Source organism: Nannobrachium achirus (genome assembly GCF_963921795.1).
Source record: "Nannobrachium achirus genome assembly, chromosome: 9".
In the NCBI taxonomy this organism is placed as follows: domain Eukaryota; kingdom Metazoa; phylum Chordata; class Actinopteri; order Myctophiformes; family Myctophidae; genus Nannobrachium; species Nannobrachium achirus.
Window position 1 is genome coordinate 38,058,278 of NC_137818.1, and position 26,419 is coordinate 38,084,696.

The window sequence follows — 26,419 nt, forward strand, 5'->3', positions numbered from 1 at the left end:
CTATACCCCTAATAGCATGCCCATAAAATCAGAGCCATTCTGTATTGTGATTGATGCTCCTGCAGCATTATCCACAAATATTGAGGTGTACTGTCCAGCCTGTAAAGAAAGATGGGATTTGAATATACACAAAAACACTCTTTTGTGCTTATGTGTGTAATGAAATTGTATATGCCGTTCTGTGCAAGGGTGTGCGTCTGTATGTTTGTGTGTAATTGCGACATTTACTATGAAAACCTGCAGCTCATGTGCGTCAGTCAGTCACGCCTCATGTCACGCTCCATATATATATATATATGCCCATATGGACATATTGTGTCAGTCTCATGATAACCAGTGTGGTTGTCGCAACGGGAGTCACACTTGCAAATTAATTCTGTCCTTGTCCCTTTTATGCCCATATATGGAGATCCCTGATGTCATCTATATTAAGCCCATATCTGGGAATGCCCATATATGGACATATTGTGTCAGTCTCTGTTGTTTCAGCGCAACTCGCCCTTAGGGCGTCTTACTGGTATACAGTACAGTATCGTGTGTGTGTGTGTGTGTGTGTGTGTGTGTGTGTGTGTGTGTGTGTGTGTGTGTGTGTGTGTGTGTGTGTGTGTGTGTGTGTGTGTGTGTGTGTGTGTGTGTGTGTGTGTGTGTGTGTGTGTGTGTGTGTGTGTGTGTGTGCATGCACGTGTGTTTGTGAACGTATACTGTAGATTCCTTTTGATAAAGAGTGTAGTTTTACCTGTAGCTCCAGTAGCCCTTGCACACTGACAGTGAATATCTTACTGTTGCTTTCCAATCCAACTATCATCTCAAGTGACCTACAATCAAGATGAAAAACAAACGTTCAAATAAACAATCAACTTTGTTCTAAAATGTAATGTCAAATTGGCTTTTCAATAGGCACAGTTAAGTTAGCATTCAAGACATGTTATCGGGGGCCTTAAGACTGCACACTTTGTGGTTATATGCTGCTGCAGGCTTCAAGCTCACAGCAAGAGCACTGGCTCCCGTTTAGTGGAAAATGCAACATTTTTTATGGCAAATCAATCATGTTTGTCCTCACTCTTAACTGCCACCTCAATGAGCCTCATTTCACATTCTCTACATTTTCGTGTGTGGGAGGGAGGGCGAGACTGTCTGGAGCTTTGGCTAGAAAAGCAAAAAACCAAGCACTCTCTTAGGTTAAGTAACCCATCATAATAATATTATTTATACGTTCCTCTCATTATGCCATTCTAGGTGGGAGGCGGTTGGGCTCCATAAGCTCCAGGGGAGAGTTTTGGGAGCAATTCATTTCAACAATTTTCTCAGACTTTAAGTAAATAGAAATGTTGAAATGCTGAGGAGTACTCATAACCGCTCCCCACCACCGGACTTGGGATTTCTGCCCTGCAGAACCTCTGTGTGTAACGTTGTTGTTCATTATCCACCTCCCACATCCCAAACAAGGGCATTTTCTCTGAGCGCAGCCAGGGGCGTCACAAGGGGTAGGAAAGTGGGACTGAGTTACTAGGGCCCAAGGTGGTGGAGGGGCCTTAATTATTTTATACTTTAGCTATTGAAAAATAGCAGATATACAAGCTCACAGCGCGGCGAGCTGCGAGCTTGTAGATCTGCTATTTTTGAAAAGTCGTGAAAATGTGTGCAAATCTTTGAATATATGTATTTTTTTAAGCGAACATTTGTAACTCAAATTTTGCTTCTGGGGGGTCCCAGGAACTCAATATTTTGAGATGGGGGTCCGTGGCCAAATGCATATCATTTTGGGGGTCCCTCACATGAAAAGGTTTTGAGCTCCACTGACATAGAAACGTAGGTTTTTTTCAAAAAACCTCAGAAGGATTTGAAATATTCAAAGATTTTCATGATTTTTCAAAAAAAATAGCAGATCTACAAGCTCGCAGCGCGGCACTCGGTGCCGCGCTGTGAGCTTGTATATCTGCTATTTTTCAATAGTTAAAGCACAGGGGCCCCGCAGTGAATCCTTGTACCCGGGGCCCAGAATGTGGTGTGACGCCCATGAGCGCAGCACACTGCATGAGGTGTCAGAGGTGAGTCTATAAAGATTAGTTAGGCGACAGGGACGAGGGCCCTGAGTGTGAGGACATTTCCTTTAAAAGACCTGCTTCTACTTTTATGCAGGAAATGCCAAGCTGGTTCCACACAAACTATAACAGACAACACCTTTAACAGCTCATAAATCCTCGAAAAAAACTTAAACTGGAATTAGACACTAACAAACTATCGTCCGTCCAATGGTAAAGGTTAACAAAGTATCCAGACAGAATGTAAACAACGCCAGCAAGGCCAAAGTCTGGTTCTATAGATTGTTCTAACAGTCAGTCTTCAATTTTATGTATTCTTTATTTCTTAAGTGAAAGGCAGTGTTTTTTTTGTTTTGTTTTTACCACATATGTTATGTAAAGCCACAACAAATGAGAACCACATGTTCACAATCTACTAAGGTGACAAAGTGCACTAGGTTGATTGGATTCATGGGGAGTAGCTAGTAAAACCCAGTAAAACCTGTGGGTCTAAATGCCATGACATTTCCTACTTTATTCACATCACAGGCAATAAAGAACACAGTGGAGGTGACATTTCTCATCTACTAAACAACAAATATGAACTCCCTTCTGGATCCAGATGTAGAAACACTTGATACACAACATAAAGACCCCTCAAAACCTACCAGAAAGCTGCTAAATAGATCACACTCCCCTGACAATGTGTCAATGTTTTTGTTTTCTTTTGGTTGCTGTTCTGTGTTTTTTGGCTGGACCGCAACAGCGGAGGCGGGCCTATAAACAAATGCCTTTAACCGAGTCACTGAGTGAGTCACTGAGTGATTGATGAAGTTACACCATTGGTTGGCCAGTTGGTCTAACAACGAACTAGCCAGCCAATTGCAGAGCAGTCGTCCCTATGGGATGTAGTCTATCCTAATAACCAACCTTTTCTTAACATTTGACGTGAGAGTTGGTGCTACTTGCAACACCATGGTCGAGTACACATTTCTAACCCTTAATTCTAGTAAACATGGATCTATTACTGGCATGGCCAAACCTCCATCAGGATAACACCAAAACCTGAACGTATTTGGCCAAATTCCGATTCTCTTTTTTTCTGCCTCCTCCCTCCTCTGTCCTCCAGCAGTGACCTAGAAATATATCTTGTCCCAAATCTTTAATTGCCTCTCGAAGAGCCAAGGAAAGAGGAGGCTCCCCTACAAAGAGTGTATCATGTATAGAATGAATTGTCATTCTTTATGTTTGGAAAAATAAAGATATCTGATTCACTCATAAGCTCCCAACTTCCATGTTCGCTGCCAGCAACTTTGCTGGGGGGATGCAAATATATAATATTGCTTTCAATATTGAACGAACATGTTAAAGTGGGCCCCAGTGTGTTTATCACTTCCACTTCAGTTTGACACGAAAGAACAGAATTGCCATGGGAATGTCTGTCCTAGATACATTTCTTATTACGTATACAACATGCAGTACAATCGTTTATTTATGTCTTATGACTATTCGTTTTACATTGTCTAGACTCTACAGTAAGGTTACATCCAAGGTTTCTGGCTGGTGGTGTTGGTACAGTAGCTTGCGTGAGAAGAGCCACCTCCCTGCACTTGGGGCGAGTGCCTGGCGAGGATACATCAGTGTGTCCTTTGTCGGCTTTGTGGACATTTCTTTAACAGAAGGAGTGGTGTATAGCGGAACATCTCCCCTATAGCTATGGGGTGTAAACTACACTGCTCGGGAGATTGGATCCAAAAGCCACACTTGTGTGTCAAAGATTTCAAAGGAATGATTTATCGTTTTATCTGCTCTCTTAGTGCAGAGCTCACTATGATTAAATTATGGACAACATGCTCTCTTTGCTTCTGGGTAAAACCGAGGCCATTCTGTTAGCTCTAGTTACAGGGTGAGTAGATGTTCTGAATTCAAGGTTGTGTTGAATAATGAACTAATAATGAACTATAGTGACAGTTAAGTTGTCGGTTAAGTACTTGGGTTGTATTTTGGTATAGAAATACCGCCATGAAAGCACTGGATGGGATCACCCAGTAAAAAAAAAGCTAAATCCGTTTGAATTCAAGGATATAGAGTTTTAGACATGCAGAGCTATGCTAGTTGTAACCAACTCATTGCTGTTAAGCCACTTACACTCCCCTACATGGTTTGAGAGTTTGACTTAACTCATTAAAGGTAGACTTCAAACAGCGTAATCCTAGGTTTGCCATCAGACCCATACCAGCAGAGGCCATTAGAGAGCTCAACTGGCTTCCAGTTGAATTGTGGGTCACTCTAGTCTAGGCTGATCATGGTGTTTATAATTGTTAAAGGGTATGGCTCCTTAATTTTTTGGCAATTTGTTTTACACCGGAGAGGCGTCCACAGCATTTTTACGCATTACAGTATTAGCCTGGCTTGGCCAGACTATATACTAATGTAGCTAACTAACTGCAGTGTCATCCCCTCCTTGTTTTAACATGGGTGGATTGTCTAGCTGAGCTAGGCTATGGCAGTATTACCAACCTTGAACAAAGAATGTAGAATCAGCTAGTTAATTGACATTAACATTGAAGTCAATGAGACCACCTGGGTGCCCCCCAAAGGGGCGGGCCTACGGCTACACAGGACTCTTGACCCTGATTGCGACATTCAGTAGGAAGACCATACAATGGCCAGTCGGGAGAGTATTTTTTGCAGGTCTTTAAGTCCGAGTGTATCAAAAAAGCAACTGGGTTAAACACCGTTGGTCCGACAAGTTTAACATTCACCAGGTTAGCATTTCACCAGGTTACCATTCACCAGCGTCGGCAGGTTAGCATTCACCAAGTTAGCAGTCACCAGCGTTAGCTTTACTGAGGTTAGGTTGGCTAATTGGTGCCACATACAGACAGCACCGATCACCCTACTTGCACGCTCTGCTGGCACGCAAGTTGGCCATATTTGGCTATGAGTGCACAAGTCGCAAGTTGGCACATCGACAGAGTGCAGTCGTAGTGGCCATAGCTGAGTGGGTTTCCGCCATAGCTGAGTGAGTGAAAGGCCATTGGTTTGGTTTGCCCCCCAGCCTTCCAGTCTAAAGGCTGCAGCATACTGTACATCAACTGGACACAAAATCCCTTCTGCTTGAAATGACGTCATAAGAACTTTGCCATGCCTTGTCAATGTTCTGTTCAATAGTTCTTACACCTCCAACTAGCTGAACAGCTCCGCTAGCTAAACATGTGTGACGGTCAGACACTCAATCCGCTCATTGTGGGCTCGCTGAAAGGCGAGACCAGTATGTTATACCAAATCTTTACAGGTCAAGTTTATTCTCCTCAAAAGAATTACCGACAGTACAAAGGCAGGGCCCTTAGCCAATGAGGGGAAGCATTCTTGGTGACATCACCACCAACAAGTGCGACCTGGTATAAATAACAACAACACGTGGGCTCAAGACCAGTATGTTATATCAGTATGTTATACCAAAACTTTATAGACCAAGGTAATTCTCCTCAAAAGAATGACCGACAGTACAAAGGCAGGGCCCTTAGCCAATGAGGAGCAGCTAAAGGGTAGATCTTTGTGTAGCCTCACGTAGCCAGGCTTACTCATCTGCGAAGAGAAAAGCCTGCTTACGACCATAGGCTGATACGGCATAGAACGGTGCTACTTCCGCCGGGAGAATTTCACTGGTTGTTATTGTTTTTGCACAGTGTGGTATTCCCCGCTGGCGAAAAAAACTGTTCTACTTCTCCCGACCCTTCAGTTGCGCTCATAATAAACAATATCCAAACAAAAACATGGATTCTAACAAAGGACACCTATTAAGAGTGAGTTAAGAGCTACAATCTATTTAGGTTTGTTTTGCTGGTGGATGTAAACAGACTGCAACGCATGACATAACTTCCGTTAACCACAGCACTTCCGCCACTTCCGGTGTCTGCAGGTTCATGCCATTCACATTGCATATTGTGGCCAGGGTGATCTTTGTGCCCATACATGTTGTTCCATGCGAGTTGTAGGAACAGTATTTCTAGTGATTTATATTGTTTTATTTCCACAATCTGTCAGCAATGTACCACGGACAGTTTAGAAGAAAGGTTGGCTGAGGATAATCCCTAATCCCTCTCTTAGCTACATGATTCATGAGATTTGGGCTAATTTGGTGGGAAACATATCTGCAACAAACAAACATGCAATGACATTTGTAGCATTTATAGCACCCCCTATGGTTGGAACTTGGAAGTGAAATTACTTTTGGCTCTGCATTGTGTAGAGACCCCTCAATGTGTGATTGGACAACGCTGCATTCATTATTTTTGTGACATTTTGCAAGGGGATCCCCTGGAATCCCCTCAAGGACCCCTGGGGACCACTGATTGACTCTGTTTATCAGCCTGGTCAGTCATACTTACGTGTATCTGTGACACAAGGACTCGATGCAGATCAGAACTCGAACATTGTCTCTGGCTCTGAGTTGATTCTTGCTCCTCTTCACATCATTGTGATCTGTAATTTGAGGATGGAACCATGTCACTATCACCTGGACCATACTGGGCCGAGAAGAACACCACACTTAGCCCATTTAGGCCTAGAATTATTGAATGCTTTAACCAGTGAAAAATAGCAGATAAACAAGCTCACAGTCGTGAAAATGTGTGCAAATCTTATTGTCTCCACCAGCCGAAGGCTGAGGGAGAGTATGTTTGTCTCCACCAGCCGAAGGCTTGGGGGAGAGTATGTTTTCCCCTTCGTCCGTCCGTCCGTGCGTCCGTCCGTCCGTGTGTCCGTCCGTGTGTCCGTCCGTGTGTCCTCGCAGTTTGTGTGCAGCTAATCTCAGTCGCCGTTGGCCCCGTCGCTGCCAAAGTGAGCACACACATTCCCTGGATGCCAATCTAGAACCTCTGCCCTAAATTCTTCAAATGGGCCTTTTCTAGCGCCACCTAGTGGCCGATGTTCGCAAAACACATTTCTGTGCACTACTCTTACAGATTTTGTCAAAAAATCCTACAAATCGGTAGGCAGCATCTCGACAGTCATGTGATCGACACGGATCTGTCCGATTTTGCATATTCCATCCGGATTGGCTAAGATTGGCTTCCAAAGTTTGTGGGATTGAGCCGTTTTGAACAAAATGCCTCAAATCACAAACGCAAAGTGCAATTATCATGAAATCGCGCACACACGTTCCCACTAGGCCGAGGAAGAAAAGCCACTTAATTGCCAGACCCATGAAATGGGTAGGCCTACATAAGCAAATGTCGGTCTGTCCCTTTTCTATATAAAGGGTATATATGATGATGACATGATGATGACATGCCTACAAAAGGCATGATGTCATAAATGATGATGACAGACAGGGGGTCTGGCACAACCAGGTTGACCTGGTCTAGTTTTTTTTAAATCAGCCTCATGGTGGCGCTATAACAGGCCGATTTGTGGTTTTACCTATAACTCCACCGATTAGTTTCAAACTTTGTAAGCGCACTCCCTAGAGGCTAAGGATAAACCTTTGCCCTGCATTTTTCACACCAGCCTTTTATAGCGCCACCTTTGGACCGACTTATGTAAAACACATTTTTGGATATTACTCCTTGAGATTTTATCCAAAAATCACACAAATCGGTACACAGTATCTCTATAGTCATGTGATCAAGTCCGATCCATCTGATATTTCATATTCCATCCTGATTGGCTAATATTAGCTTCCAAAGTTTGCAGGATTGATCCGTTTTTGAACAAAATGCTTCAAATCATCAACGCAGCTTGCGATTACCGTGAAATTTGCCACACATATTCCCACTAGGTCAAGGAACAAAAGCTACCTTTTTTCACATTGGCCTGTTATAGCACCACCAGGAGGTAGCCTTTAGCAAAACAAATTTTTGGAACACAATGCTTCAAATCATGCATGCAGCGTCCGATTTCCATGAAAGACCTATGGTGAAGAACATATGCCACCCTTTTTACATTGGCCTATTTATTATACAGTAGCACCACCAGGACACACAGCCTGGTGGAGACCTGTGCTCGGAAGAGCACTGCTTCTAGTTTCCCCTCCGTCCGTCCGTGTGTCCGTGCGTCCGTCCGTCCGTGTGTCCGTCCGTGTGTCCTCGCAGTTTGTGTGCAGCTAATCTCAGTCGCCGTTGGCCCGGTCGCTGCCAAAGTGAGCACACACATTCCCTGGATCCCAATCTAGAACCTCTGCCCTAAATTTTTCAAATGGGCTTTTTCTAGCGCCACCTAGTGGCCGATGTTCGCAAGACACATTTCTGTGCACTACTCTTACAGATTTTGTCCAAAAATCCTACAAATCGGTAGGCAGTATCTCGACAGTCATGTGATCGACACAGATCTGTCCGATTTTTCATATTCCATCCTGATTGGCTAAGATTGGCTTCCAAAATTTGTAGGATTGAGCTGTTTGGAACAAAATGCCTCAAATCCCAAACGCAAAGTGCAATTATCATGAAATCGCGCACACACGTTCCCACTAGGTCGAAGAAGAAATGCCACTTAAAATCTTTGAAAGCAGCCTCATGGTGGCGCTATAACAGGCCGATTTGAGGTTTTACCTATAACTCCATCGATCAGTTTCAAACTTTGTAAGCGCATTCCCTAGAGGCCAAGGAAAAACCCTTTCCCTGCATTTTTCACATCAGCCTTTTATAGCGCCACCAGGAGGCCGACTTAAGTAAAACACAATTTTTCCTATTATTCCTTGAGATTTTATCCAAAAATCATGCAAATCGGTACACAGTATCTCTATAGTCATGTGATCAAGTACGATCCGTCTGATATTTCATATTCCATCCTGATTGGCTAATATTGGCTTCCAAAGTTTGCAGGATTGCTCAGTTTTTGAACAAAATGCCTCAAATCATCAACGCAGCTTGCGATTACCGTGAAATTTGCCACACATATTCCCACTAGGTCAAGGAACAAATGCTACCTTTTTCACATTGGCCTGTTATAGCGCCACCAGCAGGTAGACTTTAGCAAAACACATTTTTGGAACACAATGCTTCAAATCATGCATGCAGCGTCCGATTGCCATGAAAGATCTAAGGTGAAGAACATATGCCACCCTTTTTACATTGGCCTATTATACAGTAGCACCACCAGGATGCACAGCCTGGTGGAGACCTGTGCTCGGAAGAGCACTGCTTCTAGTTACAGGTATGTATTTTTTAAGCGAACGTTTGTAACTAAAATTTTGCTTCTGGGTGGTCCCTGGAACTAGATATTTTGAGATGCGGGTCCGTGGCCAAATAAATATCAGTTTGGGGGTCCTTCACATGAAAAGGTTTGAGAACCACTGACATAGTAGTCTCTCAAGAACAGACTAACTGACCTCCAGTTCTTTGACAATGGCGAGCCAGATTGCTGACATAGAAAAATATGTTTTTCAAAAAATCTTTGAAGGATTCAAAAGACACTTATAGAATCGGGTCAAAATTCTAATTTTCATGATTTTTTCAAAAATAGCAGATCTACAAGCTCGCAGCGCGGCACTCGGTGCCGCGCTGTGAGCTTGTATATCTGCTATTTTTCAATAGTTAAAGCATAAAATAATGATACACAATATAGTGTACCCGTTCTGAATGGGACATGTATTCATCCCAATCATCCCCAAGAGAAACCTAATTTCCTCTGTGAAACACTGTCATGTAATGTCAGGCGACATTCCAGAACAGGTGAAATACTCTGCCCTTGTTATAATGTAGGCTGCATATTGCAGCCTGGAAAGGAGTATTTACCAATATGGACGTTGGCAGAGAATTGGTAGATCCCAGTGATGGGAGCGGTAAATCGCCCCGTAGACTGGTCCATTCCTGATCCTCTGAGAAATGCTCCTTTTGCTGGGGGCTGAAAGTACAGCAAAGACCAAAAATGTTCTTTTATAGTCAGGTTAACAATAGTATAAAATACTTCGTGTAGGCAAAGGATGATGCTGCAATGTATTCCTCCTGCAAAACTATGGCCCTTAAAAACCTCTGGATTCCAATCCCGATTTAATACCCTCATTTGATGCCTTCCCTGTTCCCTCCTCTTTCTACCTCTGATTACCTGAATAAACATTTCAAATATCCCTTAAATGATTTGTAAAAGCCCCGGTATCAAACAGTATTACCACAGCACTGTATTAGCATGGTAAACTAAAGCATGATTTATGACTTTGTTGTATGACCGTGTCATGTGCCGAACATAACAGATCTACACGTTCACAATGCAATGCATCCGCGACAGGTTGTGAGCTTGTAGATCGAATATTTTCGGCTAGTGACACCGTTGTAGAACAGAGCATGAATCAGGCATTACTAAGGTATGGCTAGGCTTGAAGCTTTGTCAGCCTGTCCCGACGGGGCACAGTTCTTCCACTACAGCATGCTGTTTCAAACAGTGTCTATTTCTGTCCTCTCCACACTTTATTCCAAGTCACAGACAGAGTGCCTTTTGTGTGGTGCCCAGAAAGTGATGTGGAGGATTGAAAAAGGAGATATTTTTGACCAGAGAGGGAGCTAGTCTTAAGGCTCAAAATGGTGCCACTGTGTCAGCGCCAGTCACCCACTGACGGGATGAACCACTTACCGGTGCAATCCACCCCCGTACAATCTGAGTGACGATTGCCATAACGCTTGTTCTTTCAAATGCAGTTAAGGGGAGAAAACAAAAACAAAACAAAAAAAAAGGAGTGGGTAGGAGGCAAAACCGATACGGCAGCTAAAGAAGGATTAGCTAAAGCTTGACTTAGTTTTCTTTTTGGCCTGGGGTGCGTGTGAAACATTTTCATTGTTTAAAACAAACATACCGTCTGAAAGTTTTGCAATTCCACCAGAGTCTTCTTGTCGACCACCACCGGTCCCTTCAGCTTGCAGTGGAAGGCCTCCTCTATCCGCCGGTAGGACGTCATTCCCTCCAGAGTGAGGAGCGCTGTAGGGAGCTGACTGGGGCTGGGCTGTCTGTCCAGCGCTGCTGCTCGTCTCTCTGTAGCCTCTGATGCACAATTGCACACACGCACGCACGCACGCACGCATGCACGCACGCACGCACGCACGCACGCACGCACGCACACACGCACACACACACACACACACACACACACACACACACACACACACAGGCATCAGGCTATTAGACCTTGAAGGCCATAACCATACCTAGTGTTAACTGCTGATGTTCAATCCTATGACGGATGCATTTGTGACGAGGTAATGAGACTCCTAAATGATGTGCATAACGCATGTACTGTATGTACATCACTTTCACTTTCAAAATGTATTTTGGAATATGTGTAGTGGATGAATAATCATAAACAAGCTATGAACATGATTAACACTGTCCATCTATTGAGGCAAAGCCATTCTGAACAAGGTGTGGAGCAGTGAGCCTTGTTACAGTAGCATAAAAACTGTTCAGCAAACCTTTTATCATTTCTTTAAACTCCTGCAGAAGAACTTCCTGGGTGACCTCTGCCCCTGGAGTTCCAGGAGGTCCCTGTGGGCCAGGGGGTCCCGGTGGACCTGGTGGACCAGGCTAACAGCAGCAGGAAAGACATTAATAGATTTAAAAACAAAGTAATTTAAGTCTTTTATCTGAAAAGGGCATGATACACTTTTTCTGTTGTGTATGTACAGTGTCTATAGAGTTAACATTACTCCAATAGACTCTTGTGCAAAGCTAATCTTGCAAACTGTAACTAGACCGATCGGTGTCATAAATGTTATGAACGCTGCCAGCAGACTAAAGAACTCCATTTTCACATGTCTTTAATTCTGTTGTTATCCATGCATTCTGATACACATTACCCCTTCAATGCAGGACATTTAGAATGAAAGTATTTTCATTTGACCAAATCAGGTGTGGTTATAATATGCAAATATGTCTTCCCTGTGTATTTTTGGTTTCTTCTTGAAAGCTGAAAGAGTCAAAAAGCCCAGTCGAAATACACTGCTTTAATTAACATCATACAATCATACCCTCCCCTTTTTACCATACAGTGGGTGTGGCTAACTTTAGCTGGGTCACCACCCACCTGACAACCAGGTATACTTAACTCATTGACTGCCAAGGCACGAGTTTCACGAGTTATTACAGTACTCCCAGGCTGCCACAGCCCGAGTTTCCCGAGTTGGAAGCCATTTTGAAAAAGAAAAAAAAAAAAAATTATAAAAAAATTTCTAAAAATGCCTCAAATGTATTAGGCATGATCGCAATTGCGAAATTGCATGTTTAGCCCCATAACAAACACATCTTTCAAAATGTCAAAAATGGCTGTTTTGTCTGACTTTGAAGGCTTGTATCTCATGAATGCCTGAACGGATTTCCAAGCGGATTTTTTTGTTTGAAAGTATTGTTAAAAAGTACTACACATATGGTGCATGATCTAGGCATGGGCGTGCACGATCCGTGCACTAAAATTGATCTGTGCACTAGAAATTTAGGAAGGTGGCAGTGTTTGTTTTGTCTGACTTTGAAGGCTTCTATCTCATGAATGCCTGAACGGATTTCCAAGCTGATTTTTTTGTTTGAAAGCTGTTAAAAGGTACTACACATATGGTGCATATATGGTGCATGGGCGTGCACGATCCGTGCACTAAAAATTGATCCGTGCACTAGAAATTTAGGAACGTGGCATCCTGGTACTTGGCGGCCATCTTGAAAAGGGCATTCAATGAGTTAATGAACAGGTGGGTGTGGTCAAATAAAAACACTTTCTGTACAATTTTTCGAAAAAGATCTTCCTCCAAGTATAATCATCATACCTGATGATCATGTTGTGTGTGGGGGGGGGGGGGGGGGGGATCACAGAATTAACTCAGAAAGTACATCTCGTCATCTCCTATGCATATTCAAAGAAAAGGACTTGCCAGTCAGGCACTAGCAATCCTAAAGCTAACTGTTAGTCTTTTGAAAAATGAGAGTGAAGTAAAAAATGTTTTACCAGGGGTCTTTTCCGCTTGCGACACTTTCCAGGAAGGTGGTCGACAGGTCGTTTCACAAAGTCCATCCATGAACCTAATGGATCAACTCTCTGGCTGTCAGGGACCTGCTTCAAACACAATGACACACAGGAAAATTACATTATGCAATGGAAATTCAAGATGGAAAACTTAATGGGATTATAATTGATTAATTGATTTTCCGTAATATTCAGTGTACAGCAAAACCCTTGCCGGTCCATTTTTACCCTTTCAGAGTTAACCAAACCAACTGCCCAACTGTGGTGAGGGAAGCCTAGCGGGAAGGGTGACAGGCCCGGATCTACCATATGGGCACTTTGGGCACGTGACCCCCAATCTAAAATCCCCCATTTTGTTGTTATCTAATCCGAATTAAATAAATGATGTACCCCTGAAAAACCATGCGTCAAAATGTAGTGTTTTATTGTTGAGAAAGCTGCTGGAAAGTGCCGATTGTGTGTTAGGCCTAGCCTAAAGCCAGTGTAATGCGCTAGATTGGCTGTTATTAAATCAATTTATTTCATGAAAATCAAGTCAATTTGGCCGGGCCGTGCTGTGCCAACTGCTGCTGCAAATAACAGGACCTATATGCCTACAGTATTATTGTGTTCTGACGGGCGGCCAGTGACGGGCCACCGCCGCAGTGCCAAAGAAAAACACTGCTGGGGGAGCTTCAGTGCCCAGGGGCCCTCAGAGGTGTTAAGGTGGTTGCACACTGCTACGTTTTTCGTTGCGAAATGCGTTTTTCAGGGCAAGGAGAGAGAGAGAGATAGAGAGAGCAAGGGACCGAGTGGTGCGCGAAACGGGCGGCAGTGTGCAAACGTGACTGACACAACGTGAGGTTGATTTTTTCCGAAATTCACTCCGATATTCGGCCCGAAAAACGCAGCAGTGTGCAACCACCTTAAATCCAGCCCTGGAGGGTGATGCCCCTGCACTACTCCTACAGACACCTGTCAGCGGGAACGGGAGGAGTAGGACGGAGGCGCTACATCCTCTCGGTGGGGGCTCCTCACTGGCAGCTCAGCCAGTAGAGAAATGTGTGGAGAGAATCTAATTGGCATAACGACTACATTGGGGAGAAAAAGGGGTAGGCCTAATGTTAATTGGCTAATCTACATTTATTTACAAATCAAACATTAAGGGGCTGCATAGCTCAGGGGTAGAGAAACCGTTATTAGAGCACGAAGGGTTCCCGAAGGGTTCCCAGTTCGAATCTGGGCTCCCCCTGAGTTAATGTCGAAGAGTCCTTGGGCAAGACTCTGAACCCCTAATTGCTCCCGGTGAGTAGGTTGGTGCCTTGCATGATATCCTACGCCACCGGTGTATGAATGTGTGCGTGAATGGGTGAATGTAATGCACAATCTATGTAAAGCGCTTTGGATAAAAGCGCTATATAAATGCACCATTTACCATTTATTAAGAATTGCCCAAAATAGGGACGCTAGGGTTAATGTGGTCAATTTAAAACTCTGTATTAAACTATGTATCAGCAGTGGTAACCAGATTGCTCGTCCCAATTCACACTCATCCTAATATTCTTCCGCCGACTGCTCGGTGGGGCAGTTCCCCAGTTCTTGTTGCGACCGCGGGTCGCATTTACTATGAAAACCTGCAGCTCCTGTGCGTGCATGCGTGATTGCGTGAGCCATGCATGTCACGCTCCATAGACAGCAGTCTCATGTGGTCTATGATCTATGACATCTATGTTGTCAGACATCAGTCATCTCCATATTTAGGAAAATATGGCCACATTTTCTCCAACTTAAACAACCAACCAGGTCTGTGCATTTTTTTTTTGTCAAATTTGATCCCATGCCAAAGCGCCAGCGCTCGCCCAGCAGTCTGCTGTCACCCAGGTGGATGCGTGCCCGCATGCGCATGTGAGCGACCTCGCTTCTCGCCCTTAGGGCCTCATACTGGTATTTGTTTCACTGAGGTTAAGATTAGGAATACAGTTTGGTTTTTAACCGTTAAGGCATAGTTTACAGAGGTTACGTTTAGGAATACCAGGCAGAGACCCGTTCTACCGTTTGCCGGATAGACGCCTGAGGCGAGTGTGAATTGGCGCGAGCGATCTGGTATTCCCAGCAGTACCTGAGCACATCACAAATCTACAGCATAATAGATGTTAGATGCTTTTGTAGGCAGAACTACAAACATATCCTCAATGAAATGAAGATAGGAAAGTGAACTACAATCACACTGACCAATTGCATGTTATACATGGTTGTGATTTAAATAAAGTGGAATATTGTTGCTGCCAGAGCTTTCTCTAAACACCACAAAACTTTCATTTACAACAAACTTTCAATTACAACGAATCTTTGAAAGAGTGCTAATTGTGAGATTCATCAGATCGTTTAGGCTGGAATGGCCTGGAATGGCACACAATGCAAAGTATTGTACCTACGTAACAAAATCCAATGAGTCATAATTTCTGCTTACAAACCATCATTGGAAAATCTTGCCCTAAGATACTATTAAATGGTGCCAGACATCAAGGCAGGTCACACTGCGAAACCCCTCTTTCTTTCTCTCCTTCCCGCTCTACTGCGATTCCTTGAAGAGGAATGAAGCTTTTTTTTCCTGCTTCTTTCTTTCGTGGTGTCACATTGCCAACTATATTCGCCACTCCTCTCTGAAAGGTTCAAGTCTTTTTTTTTTTGCTTATTTTTTCATTCCAGATAATTCACTCAGGTACCACGTCAGTTCTTATTTGCCCAATAGGCTTGGATGAATATAAACAAACGTCCTCAAGTGATTTCTTTTCCCTTTTTTCTTCAACACATGAAAATTTCCATGAGCCGCATTGTGAAAAATGAGTCCGACCATGTGCGTGTGATGTAGATTCTGTGGATTGCAGACCTCAATTAGTCTACAACAACATGTCAAAATGGGCAACACTTTCCCTCACACACAGCACCTAGATATAACCAGCAATTAGGTTTTTATGTTTGCTTTATTTCTTCTTTTGAAAATGAATAGTGCTAGTGGCTAGTGGGATTCAATCATGTATTGATTGAATTTGTAAAGGGTGAGATAACAGATGTGTAGTGTACTGTACATGTACTGTATGTGAATACCAAAAGTCAACCGAGGAGTGTTTATGATTTAGGACTGCTGCTATATTTCCTAATCCTAACCAATACACATTCTTGTCCTCCTTATCTGCAATAACTTCAGCTATAATGAATTACTGTATAGGAAAATGATGTGTGTGTGAGATAGCTAATGATACACCCACACACTCCAAAGAGACGTCTCAAGCAAATAGTTCCTTGCTAGCTGTGGTAGTCGTGCTGGTGTGGATTCACGCGAATGGCTAAAGTTGAAGCTGTATGAATTCCAATAGCTGAATATTCCTTGAATCTTCCCCAAGTCCTTCCCCAAACATCAAGTGACTGTGGTTGAGATAGAAGAGAAGATAAAGATGAGCCATGGAGGTGAGCTGTCTGAAATGGAATTTGTTTAGGTTTGGCAGCAGGACACGGATCACTTATCTACAAAACTAACATGTCCCTTTCTTCACTGTCAAAGACTCTCCTCTTGTTACACAGTAACAAAGTAACGCCTTGTTTTTGTCTTTTTAATATGCTGGAATAAAAAATTGTCTCCTATTTTGGTTTTGAAACAATTTTCTCTCTATCTCTCTATCTCTCTGAGTCTCCTCTTTCCCCTATGACAGCAGACAAAATAAACAATTTAAGAGGCACAGTGCCTCCTGCATGTTCGAAGTCTCTGTGTTTTTGTTTTGATTTCGAGGCTTGGAAGCAGATAAAAGCGGGACAGATTTTGTCAAGACATGGATACTTTTACAATAGTATCTGTGTCATTTCCATAAAGGGTTTTCCCCCCTGGAGTCAATGCCATGTAACAATTACACCTGTCAGTAATATTATTCCTTAGTGTGTATACATGTTTTCCAAACGTTTAACAATCATTGCCACAACTGAAGATTGGAATGGGATGGATGGCTGTAACACAACTCTATCTCTGTGGTCGTCTGAGTATATTTCCACGAGGATTAATTGTGAAAAGTGTCTGTAAGATACTGAAGTGAATCACTGACACAAACGATTCTCAGGCAGCTCTGTCTGTGTGAACTACAAGACCCCCGACCCCCCCCCCCCTCCCCAAAACACTGACAGCTTGTGAGAAACAAAGAGCGCTCCGGCTGCTAAACCGCAAGAAACTCAGAGCTTCACATCCCCTCTCGTGTTTATGGCATAGATCGTTGTCTGCAGGCACGTGCACACACAGACATCAAAGGGGGCTTGAGCCCCTGCCCTTTTATCAGTCTGTAAAAAGTGCCCTCTCCAGACCATGAATGCAGTTTATACTATGCTGAAAGAAATGCAAATGCCCTCTTTCCATGCAAGGCAGCGTTCAAGAGAATTACCTCGTCCAACCCTCTCCTGAACTTGAATGCAGCAGTGTCTCCAGAATTGACTTGATTATGCTTAGTTCAGTGTGGTATCACATACCGAAAAATAGCCGACCTTCAAGCTCGCAGCGCGTTGTGAGCTTGGAGGTCTGCTATTTTCGATATTTCCACCAAAAGGCCCTTTTAGAAATGTCAGCCCCTGCCTCTCTAACATTCTCTGCACCTCCCTGGTTGTCTGCTATTTCAAAGATGTCAAGCAGCACAAGTCGGCCCACACATGTGACTTATAATTATAGATCTTAGCTATTCCCTGCATTATAATAATACAAAAAAAGCACACCGTTGCCAGGAAATCAGCTATACCCTGGGCTTGTTATCCTCTTTAGCACACGCCATTGTAATTAAACTATTAAAACCATGCCCTAGAGGATTTTCTTTGCTCAGGGAAGTCAGGCTAGGACCAAGGTAATTATTAACTTAATTTCCAGACTACAAAATAACAGCAAATCATTGAATAAATAATGTAACCGTCAACTTGAACAAATGTTCAAATCTTTCAGATTCGCTCAGCCTGACTTATTGAAGGTAGGTGTGTAATAATATGCCCTGGTGATTGATGGTAGCCCCCACAATCAAGAAAGTGTGAATCTCTGTCTTTGTGTGAGTCACTGGATTGACATGACAAACTTCAAAGCACTGCGCAGAAGCCCACGCACACAGACTCGGGAAAACCGTGTTGCCTGACGACATGGCAAAAAGCCTGTCAGAAAAGTTCAATCTCTCACTTGCTGCTTTTGACTGTGGGGCAAAATAAACTATGGCTTTGCTCACATACCTCTGCATCAGCACGTAAAGCTCATGAACAATGTGTGGGAGAAAGCAGGCTGAGGTATCAGTCTGTGGGTTGATGAGGAGCACTAGCTCTCTGGCTTTGATGGCTGGTGTTTTGTGTGTGCAGCAGAATGGCCTTGTCTGTCAGCAGGTGTGAGCACACGCCATTCCAGCACTGACAAGGAAAATGTGTCAGACTTTCCCAAGGTGGCAAACTTTAAATCGTCATGACACGTTTCTTTTCTCAGTGATTTGGCTAGCTCTCTCTCTGTCTCTCTCTCTCTCTCTCTCTCTCTGCAGGAATCAAACCTTTAGTAAGGGATTTGCATCTCAACCATGGGGCACAAGGTAGAAGTCAATATACTAGTGCATGCATGAATGATTATTTCTAGAATTCTGGTTTACAAAGTATAACTTTATAGCCCAGATTTAAGTGTGCATCACATTTGAAGGAATTAACTACCGGTAATAAGCCATTTTGATCATACCGGAGGCTTACGACATCACCTTGGGTCTCTATGAAAAATAAATGTATGTGCTTTCTTCTATGTATGTTTGCTATGTAGTTTGGGGAAATTAGGTTACCGTTTATTTGAGGCAATAAAAGGGGAAAATATTTCCCTGGGGCAGCATGCTACCAAAAACAAACAAAACCGTTAAAACTTGCCTCTGGGGCTGTAACTGATATTGAAACTCAGCCTCACTGCACCTGAGTTATTTACTAGCGTATTGCTTATTATGTTTTCATCTGTACTTCCTGCTTCTTGACTGTTTAGATTCAGTATATGCTGTTATTATGTCCGTCAGCTAGATGGCAGGTTTAGGCCTACTTGTGATCCTTCTTAGCAGCAGATAGTCTTTTTCTTAGCACTCTAATTCCTCCACCCTGTTGTTTGTTGACTAGGTAACGTACTCCATCTGATTGAAACCATCAGATATACTGTTGGAGCTATACCATCTAATTTGTCTAACCGTGCCACACGTTGTGCTTTCTATATCTATACAAACTATCCACACACTGCAACGCACCATTGAACTTTAGCTGCTGATGCAAAAAGTTACTGTGTTTCACGTTGGACAGGATGATAAAGAGCCTTCCATATAATCCCTTGTTTTTACACCAGCGTACTTCTCTCTGTGCAGTCATCCATGCATGGATGAAAGGGTGGCCTGTCCCATCCTGGGAGGCAGGGATCCCCTGGCTGAGAGCTGTTATGGCTGAAGGAAAGCAGGAAACCTGCGTGCATCCCAGTCTCCGTGCATCCACCCCCATGTTCCCCATCGGTGCAGCTCACAAGCGCAGACTGCCTTGAGAGGATTTACCACCGAAGTGCTAAATACAGTCAGACATGCAATGTTGACTCTGCCCTCCTCTCACTGTGTTATTACTCAATTGGTAAGCAAGCACAAGGCCTGGTGGGCAAAACATACTTACACTTACCACATTGTGAGTATACTGCTATTACTGTCTGTAGTTCAAGAAACATTATGGGTTGCTGAAAGAATTTTTCATTGTTGGGACATCATGTGAATTATCGTTCTGATATAATAATATACTATTAACATTTTTGTATGTTTCGAAATGCATGAATAATACAACATTTTATATTCTTGTTTATAGTAACTCTAGCTAACGAACAGGCCTAATATATACATGGATGTGTTCATTATGTGTGAGTGTGAGTCTGAGAGAATGTCTACAGTAAATTAATGTTTATGCTTTTAAAAAATCACCAGCGAAGCGAGTGTATAGCTTCCTTATATAGAGAAAAGTCAATGAACTGAAAGAAACTGATTGCTCTGTCACATCTGTTTTGTGTACAAATTATAGCTTTGAAATTGGAGCGAGTGCTGATTTTCCCTGTGGTAGGTAAAATAAGTTGTTGAAAGGGACTGGGTCCAGTTTCATATCAGGTACACGGCCTTGTGGGTTTGACTTTGGGCAGAACACATCAGGTAGGGACTAGGGAGTCATAAACTTAATTTACACATTGTGAGCTTGTTGATCGGCTATGTTTGGCGAGCAACGCTGTCATACAATAAAGTAGTCAGGCTTTAGATCCTCTCCATTTGATGGGATTCATTTGCGGTTCTCCTTGATGCCACATAAGTACAAAGATGGTTCATTTTTCCATTTTGGGATTACTTTTATTTATACCATTCTCCCCATTCCTGTGAGGTTACAGTACAATACAAATATTTGGAGAAATCTGAAGCAAAACACTAACAGGGAATCGCAGGGAAATTACAAAACAGCTATGCCATCTATCATTTCCCTGAAACGTCAAATGTATCGTGTAAATTCTAAAAGGGCAAGTAATAGTTGCCAAAGAATAACAACATTTATCATTGTCTGATTGTTGCAATAGAAATTGTAACTATAAATGTTACATCAAAATGTGCAAATAGGCCTACTTTGCATGTTCTGTGGTCTATTCTTTTTTTTTCTTTTTAAGAAATATTGTTGTGCAACATTCAACGCATAAAGAATTTGGGGACATGGCCATTGCTTTAAAATAATAAATAAACTATGAATAACCAGCACCAGCGGACTGAGTACTGTAACACACAAAAGGGCCATAATAGTGAAATTGTTGTTTCCAGGCTCCGATGTGAATCAAAATTAGAGCAACATGACCTGCACATGATAAGCATCAGGCAAGATTAAGGGATTGCTATAAATCTGGCATCAATCTGAAGTTATTAAAAATGAGATGAAATCCAAATAAAATAGGCCCTCTGTGTCCGATGTGTAAAAACTTAAATGTTGTATGTCTGGCACTGAAAGTGGCCTGCAATGGGAATATTGTCTTGACAGTTTATTTTACTTGCAGATTTCTAATGTAATGACCGGACTGTTTATTATTTGATTTCTCACTCTATGTCAGTCTTTGTCAGATGAGCTCATTAATTAATTGAAAGATGGTAAAAAACATGTCCCCTTTTTGGCCCCTCATGAAACAAGAAAGGGAGAGTTACATGTAAATGGCGACGGCATACACTTTTTTTCGGTGGAAAATACATGCTTTTCGCTGAGTGAAAGACAAAGTATAGCCTAAATTAGCCTTAAAGGTGGGCTATGCTGTCTCGAAACAAGAAAGGGAGAGAGTTACATGTAAATGGCGATGGCATACACCTTTTTTCAGTGGAAAGTACATGCTTTTCGCTGAGTGAAAGACAAAGTATAGCCTAAATTAGCCTTAGGTGGGCTATGCTGTCTCGAGCATATGAGAGGTGGTTTGCTTCCCCTGTGGCCCTGTTTCCTGTGGGACTGGGTCTTGTCTCAAGTGTGTAGGGTAATCCACAAGGTCCCACACACCGCTGCATTAATCATCACTGGGGATGAGAGAGGGGAAAGACAAACCCTCCCCTAGGGCTAAACTCAGCCATTACTCAACATGCTAGGCGTGATGTTCGACTCGCCTCCCTCAATTACAGCCACGGCAGACCCGCTCCGCTGTTCAACAATGACAGATTCCTCTCATCTTTAAGCCCGATTTATATACTTTTTCACATGCCGGTGTCACACGAAGATGTAAAGATCTGTTATTTTCCGTTTTTCATTGATTGAATACAGTTTGCAGAGACAGGTACAGGGAAGTACAGTACAATAGCCTGTTTCCATTGGGGTCTTGTGTACTCAATTCATCGAAAAACATTTAATGATAATGGAGGGGGGGATCGGTAGGTACCGTAGGTTTTGAGGTTTTTACAGGGGCCAGTTCTGAATAGCAGCCACCTGTAAGTGTTCTTTTAGCGCGGTTTTGAAGAAGCTAGGGTATAAGGATTCACACTTCTTTATGACTGTTCCACAGGCATTCCACATTTTAGTTGCATAGCAGGAGAATGAGTTTGACCCCTTGTTTGAGCCAAATCTGGGAACTTGATTTGTGGAGCTACCTCTGGTGATATGATTGTGGACGTCTTTGACGTTTTTGAAGTAGTTAGACAGGTACATGGGTGTCATTAGTGAGGTGTGGTGTATCTTGTAGACCAGGCCCATTGCAAGTGGCTGTACTGTGTCATCTATAACCTGAGCCCTTTCAAAACGAACAGGGTTTAAACGAGTTTGAGATGTAAGGCCAAGCAGTAGCCTGACCAGTTTTTAAGGCTTTTGAGGTACCGTGATGTAAAGTGAAGAGTAATACTGCTTAAATATCGCACCTCTCTGGTGTTTATTGTGGGAGAGGACTGCACAACTTGGACTTGTGCAGTAGATACAGTAATTGTGATCCAGTCATGTCAAACCATTACATTCTTCAGACAAGGGATATGCTGATGGTCAATGCTACTCATATAGTACACGCAAACGCAAATGTTCAGTGTTTTGTTTTTGTTTTTTTGGGGGGGAAATTCCTTTCGAAGATAGCATCAAATACAATTCCACTAAAATTCCATTCAGCGTGCAACTCCACACCTCAATATTGTGATCAATTTCAAATGGAAAATCTCTCATGGAATGCGGTTTACTGCACCCTGCCAACTCCCCAAATGGGGAATTTGCCAGATAGAAAATTAATGCCATCATAAAAAGATTTTCCACTGTTTCCACAGGGCAAAAGAAAAAAAAAGTAAATGCATTACTTTTGGCTTGTTTAAGAATACAAACATCCTGCCAAGACAGTTCCAGTGGATATGCTGTTTTTATCCGGGATACAAAAGCTACAGATACTGTATGTGACGGCATAAACTGAAGAACCACCCAAGAAAAGCAAATTTGCTACTTGTGTGGTGTGTGGTGCTCTTGAAAAAAAGAGAGAATCCAGGATAGAATGGCATCAACAAACACTGTGTTTTCCAACCTTGGACATGGCTGTGCCTTAACCTTAGATGTTAAGCCCTACGTCCAGTTCCTCATCAGAGGTGACAGTGTTTGGCAGAGACACTATCTGGCATAACACTGCGTCTTAGGAGTGATTATGTCATTACCCTCAGATTGTGGGAGACGAGATGAAAAGAATGTTGGTGAGGGGGGGTGTGCAGGGGGCTAATCCTCACTGAGGTGTTCTCTTTCAGGACCCTTTCTATGGGGCTTTGTGAGGGGCTTACACGGCATGCTGCCCCAGTTTTTGGGGCCGCACCGCCCCTATCGGATGTCCCAGACACAGCGGAGTCAGACTAGGCCTGTGAATGACAGAATCAATGGGCTGGGAAACAGCATAGCCAAAGGTCTTTAAATATCTGCCCACCTAACTTTCCCAGGAATTACATCATGGCAGTGGGCCTGTGGCGGACCTCAGGGGAAATAGTGTGTGAGGCTTGTGAACACAGTAAAGACACCCCACGCTTCCCGTGGGATGGGAGAGAGAAGTGAAATCCCAATAGGGTGCAATCTTCAGCAGTCTTGAGGGTTGACACAAGGTCATCCTTCATAGCCTTTGCTTTTACAGGCCCGACCAAGTCAAATAAACATTACCCGGCCACAACCAGCCACAATGTGTTCTTAAAGAAGATACAGACTGGACCTCACTGCTTGATTTTGGTGGTGCAGGGGGGGGCGGCCTGGTAGAGACGGAAGAAAATGCTGGTATTGGGCAGTGAGTTATTTGAGATTGCCAACACAATGGGTGGGCTGAAAGCAAAACAAATATTCCATTGGAAAAAACCTAGCAAATATGCAACACCAGCAATAAGCCAATAAATAACAATGTCAAAAGCCAGCTGCTGTTGGACAACGGCACAGTGAATCATCTTAAAAGTACTTTTTTAAAGAGCATAATTTGTGCTGCATACTGTAGCTACAACATTTGATCATTTGCCGTTATCATACATTGGCATCAGTGAGTGCACAATGCACGTATGTGCACATTTAATCTCTGAGTGACAGGTACACAGCAAAATATCAAGTGTTAATTTATCTGAAAGTGCAATAATAACTAGAAATACTGTTCCTTCGAAACAGTGTGGGCTCGGTTCCAACCCAACAAATAGGATAAGGTACTGTAAGGTACAGTACCTTACAGTATTGTACTGTACCTTACTATACTGTACTGCACCTTACTGTACTGTACTGTACTGTACTGTACTGTACTGTACTGTACTGTAACTTACTGTACTTTACTGTACTCTACTGTACTGTACTTTACTGTATTCTACTGTAACTTACTGTACTTTACTGTACTCTACTGTACCTTACTGTACTGTACTCTACTGTACCTTACTGTACTGTACTGTACCTTACTGTACTATACTATACTGTACTCTACTGTACCGTACTGTACCTTACTGTACTGTACTCTACTGTACCTTACTATACTGTACTTTACTGTACGCTACTGTACTTTACTGTACTCCACTGTACCTTACTGTACTTTATTCTACTTTACTGTACTTTATTGTACTTTACTGTACTCTACTGTACCTTACTGTACTGTATTGTACTTTACTGTACCTTACTGTACTGTACTCTACTGTACCTTTCTGTACTGTACCTTTCTGTACCTTACTGTACTTTACTGTACTCTACTGAACCTTACTGTACTTTTACTGTACTCTACTGAACCTTACTGTACTGTACATATTCTATGTGTTCTAGATCTACATTTTTGATTCTGTGTTTGGGAACCAGCAACTGTCAAATGGACTCCAACTGTAGTGGAGTATATTGAGTGCATATACTGTAGGCTAACAATCCCAGATCACATATGTCCTCCACTATGTCTATAACCAAGGCGTTCTTCTATGTGGCCACTTAACTCCAGACTGAGGAGTGGAGCATGGCTTTTATTGTGTTTGTGGATCTGACTTGGAAATGCATTGGTTTTGATATCTCCCTGACAACCAACAACAACCACTAATATGGCTGACTGTCCCTGCGGGCTCTAGGATATATGGCTATGGGATTTACATCCCATCGCCCGGACTTGATTCTTGATCACAGCTGTGTAATCAGTAGAGTGGAGAGGGACATTTATTTATAGTTTTAACTATAACTATAGTTTTATACATCACACAGCTTAGACATTTGGATCAAATCAGAGAGCAGACCTGTGTGAACGCAATGATATAGATAGCATATCTGAAGTGTGAACACTGCAGCCACAGCGCCTTAACATAAACATGGGTCTATTATCCTTCTCTTCACTCACTAAACCCATTGGAAATGCATTGGGTGCTTAAAGTTAAACATTTTTATTTTTTTATATTTATACTACAAAACATTTCAAAACCAAAAATACAAGCACACGTGTCCTCAGTAAGCTGAACACATAAAAATTTGAATGGTGTTGAAAGGTGTAAGCGTTTAAGAGATGAATCGCGCCAAAGTTTTGAGGAGATACACATATATAAATAAACAAATAAATAATGAAGATAACATACGTGTGCTCGCCTTCCAGGCGAGCCCACAATAATAAGATCATAAGACTCGCCAATGTGATTATTTACAGCTAGCCTTTAAATGTGATACGCTGGTAGATTTGTGGCAGATGTAGCTTATACTTCATTGTACGATGGTGTTGTGAGCCAAAATAGCAGATCTTCGAGCTTGTAGTTCTGCTATTTTCATTGTGCACCGTTGTGCACTCGTCCGACGAAGCTTAAATTGGACATAACTGATGCGTTGATCAACCTTTAGATGTCCACATTCCTGACATTCTTCAGGAAGTCATCCATTTAGCATTTCACACATTTTCTGCCGTCACACTCTCTGAGCCTTGACCTATTAGGGCACACCTGTCTCGTTCTAGCTCATGCCCTCGCCGCATTCATTTGCCCTAAGCACTACAGCGTGTTGAAAAGAAATCATGCATCAAAGTATAAAGGTATTCAAGCTCAAGATTTAGTTCAAAACTAGATTCATATTTTGTGACAAGCTGGATGCTTTCCCCTATATCGATTACTTGTCGGATTACCACAATGAAGCTGAAACAATATATCGGCCATACAAATCTGATATTAAGCATGGTGTAGTATCATGCATTGAATAGGATTAAGTGATTTTACAAGTAAACCTTTAGAGGGTTGCAGTGATTACCTTGATGCTGCCTCCGACCTCCTCGCTGTTGGAGAGAGTAGCGTTGTACGCCTCTGTGTGCTGTGGGGTGGCCTCCTTCAGCCGCTTCCTCTCTTTCTTGGCATCCACCCCTTCCAGAAAGACACACTGAGTCCAAAACACTGCCGCCACCACTGCCAGCGGCCCAGCCCCACACCACATCTTCACACCCGTTCAATCAGCACCAGGAACCCCCCAGGGACACAACCCAGATCTCCTGGTGGAGTAGTAGTCCTGTGGTTTT

At 42.8% G+C, this 26,419-nt stretch overlaps 1 protein-coding gene across 1 annotated transcript; it reads right to left on the minus strand.

The window, feature by feature from the left end:
• On the minus strand, positions 1-26,337 carry c1qtnf12 (C1q and TNF related 12; the record flags this gene model as incomplete). Its single annotated transcript, XM_080733513.1, has 8 exons — positions 1-99; positions 737-815; positions 6,416-6,509; positions 9,761-9,869; positions 10,813-10,997; positions 11,426-11,537; positions 12,946-13,053; positions 26,158-26,337. The coding sequence occupies 8 exons, from the start codon at positions 26,335-26,337 to the stop codon at positions 1-3; spliced, it is 966 nt and encodes a 321-aa protein (XP_080589639.1).
• Positions 26,338-26,419: the final 82 nt, after the last annotated feature.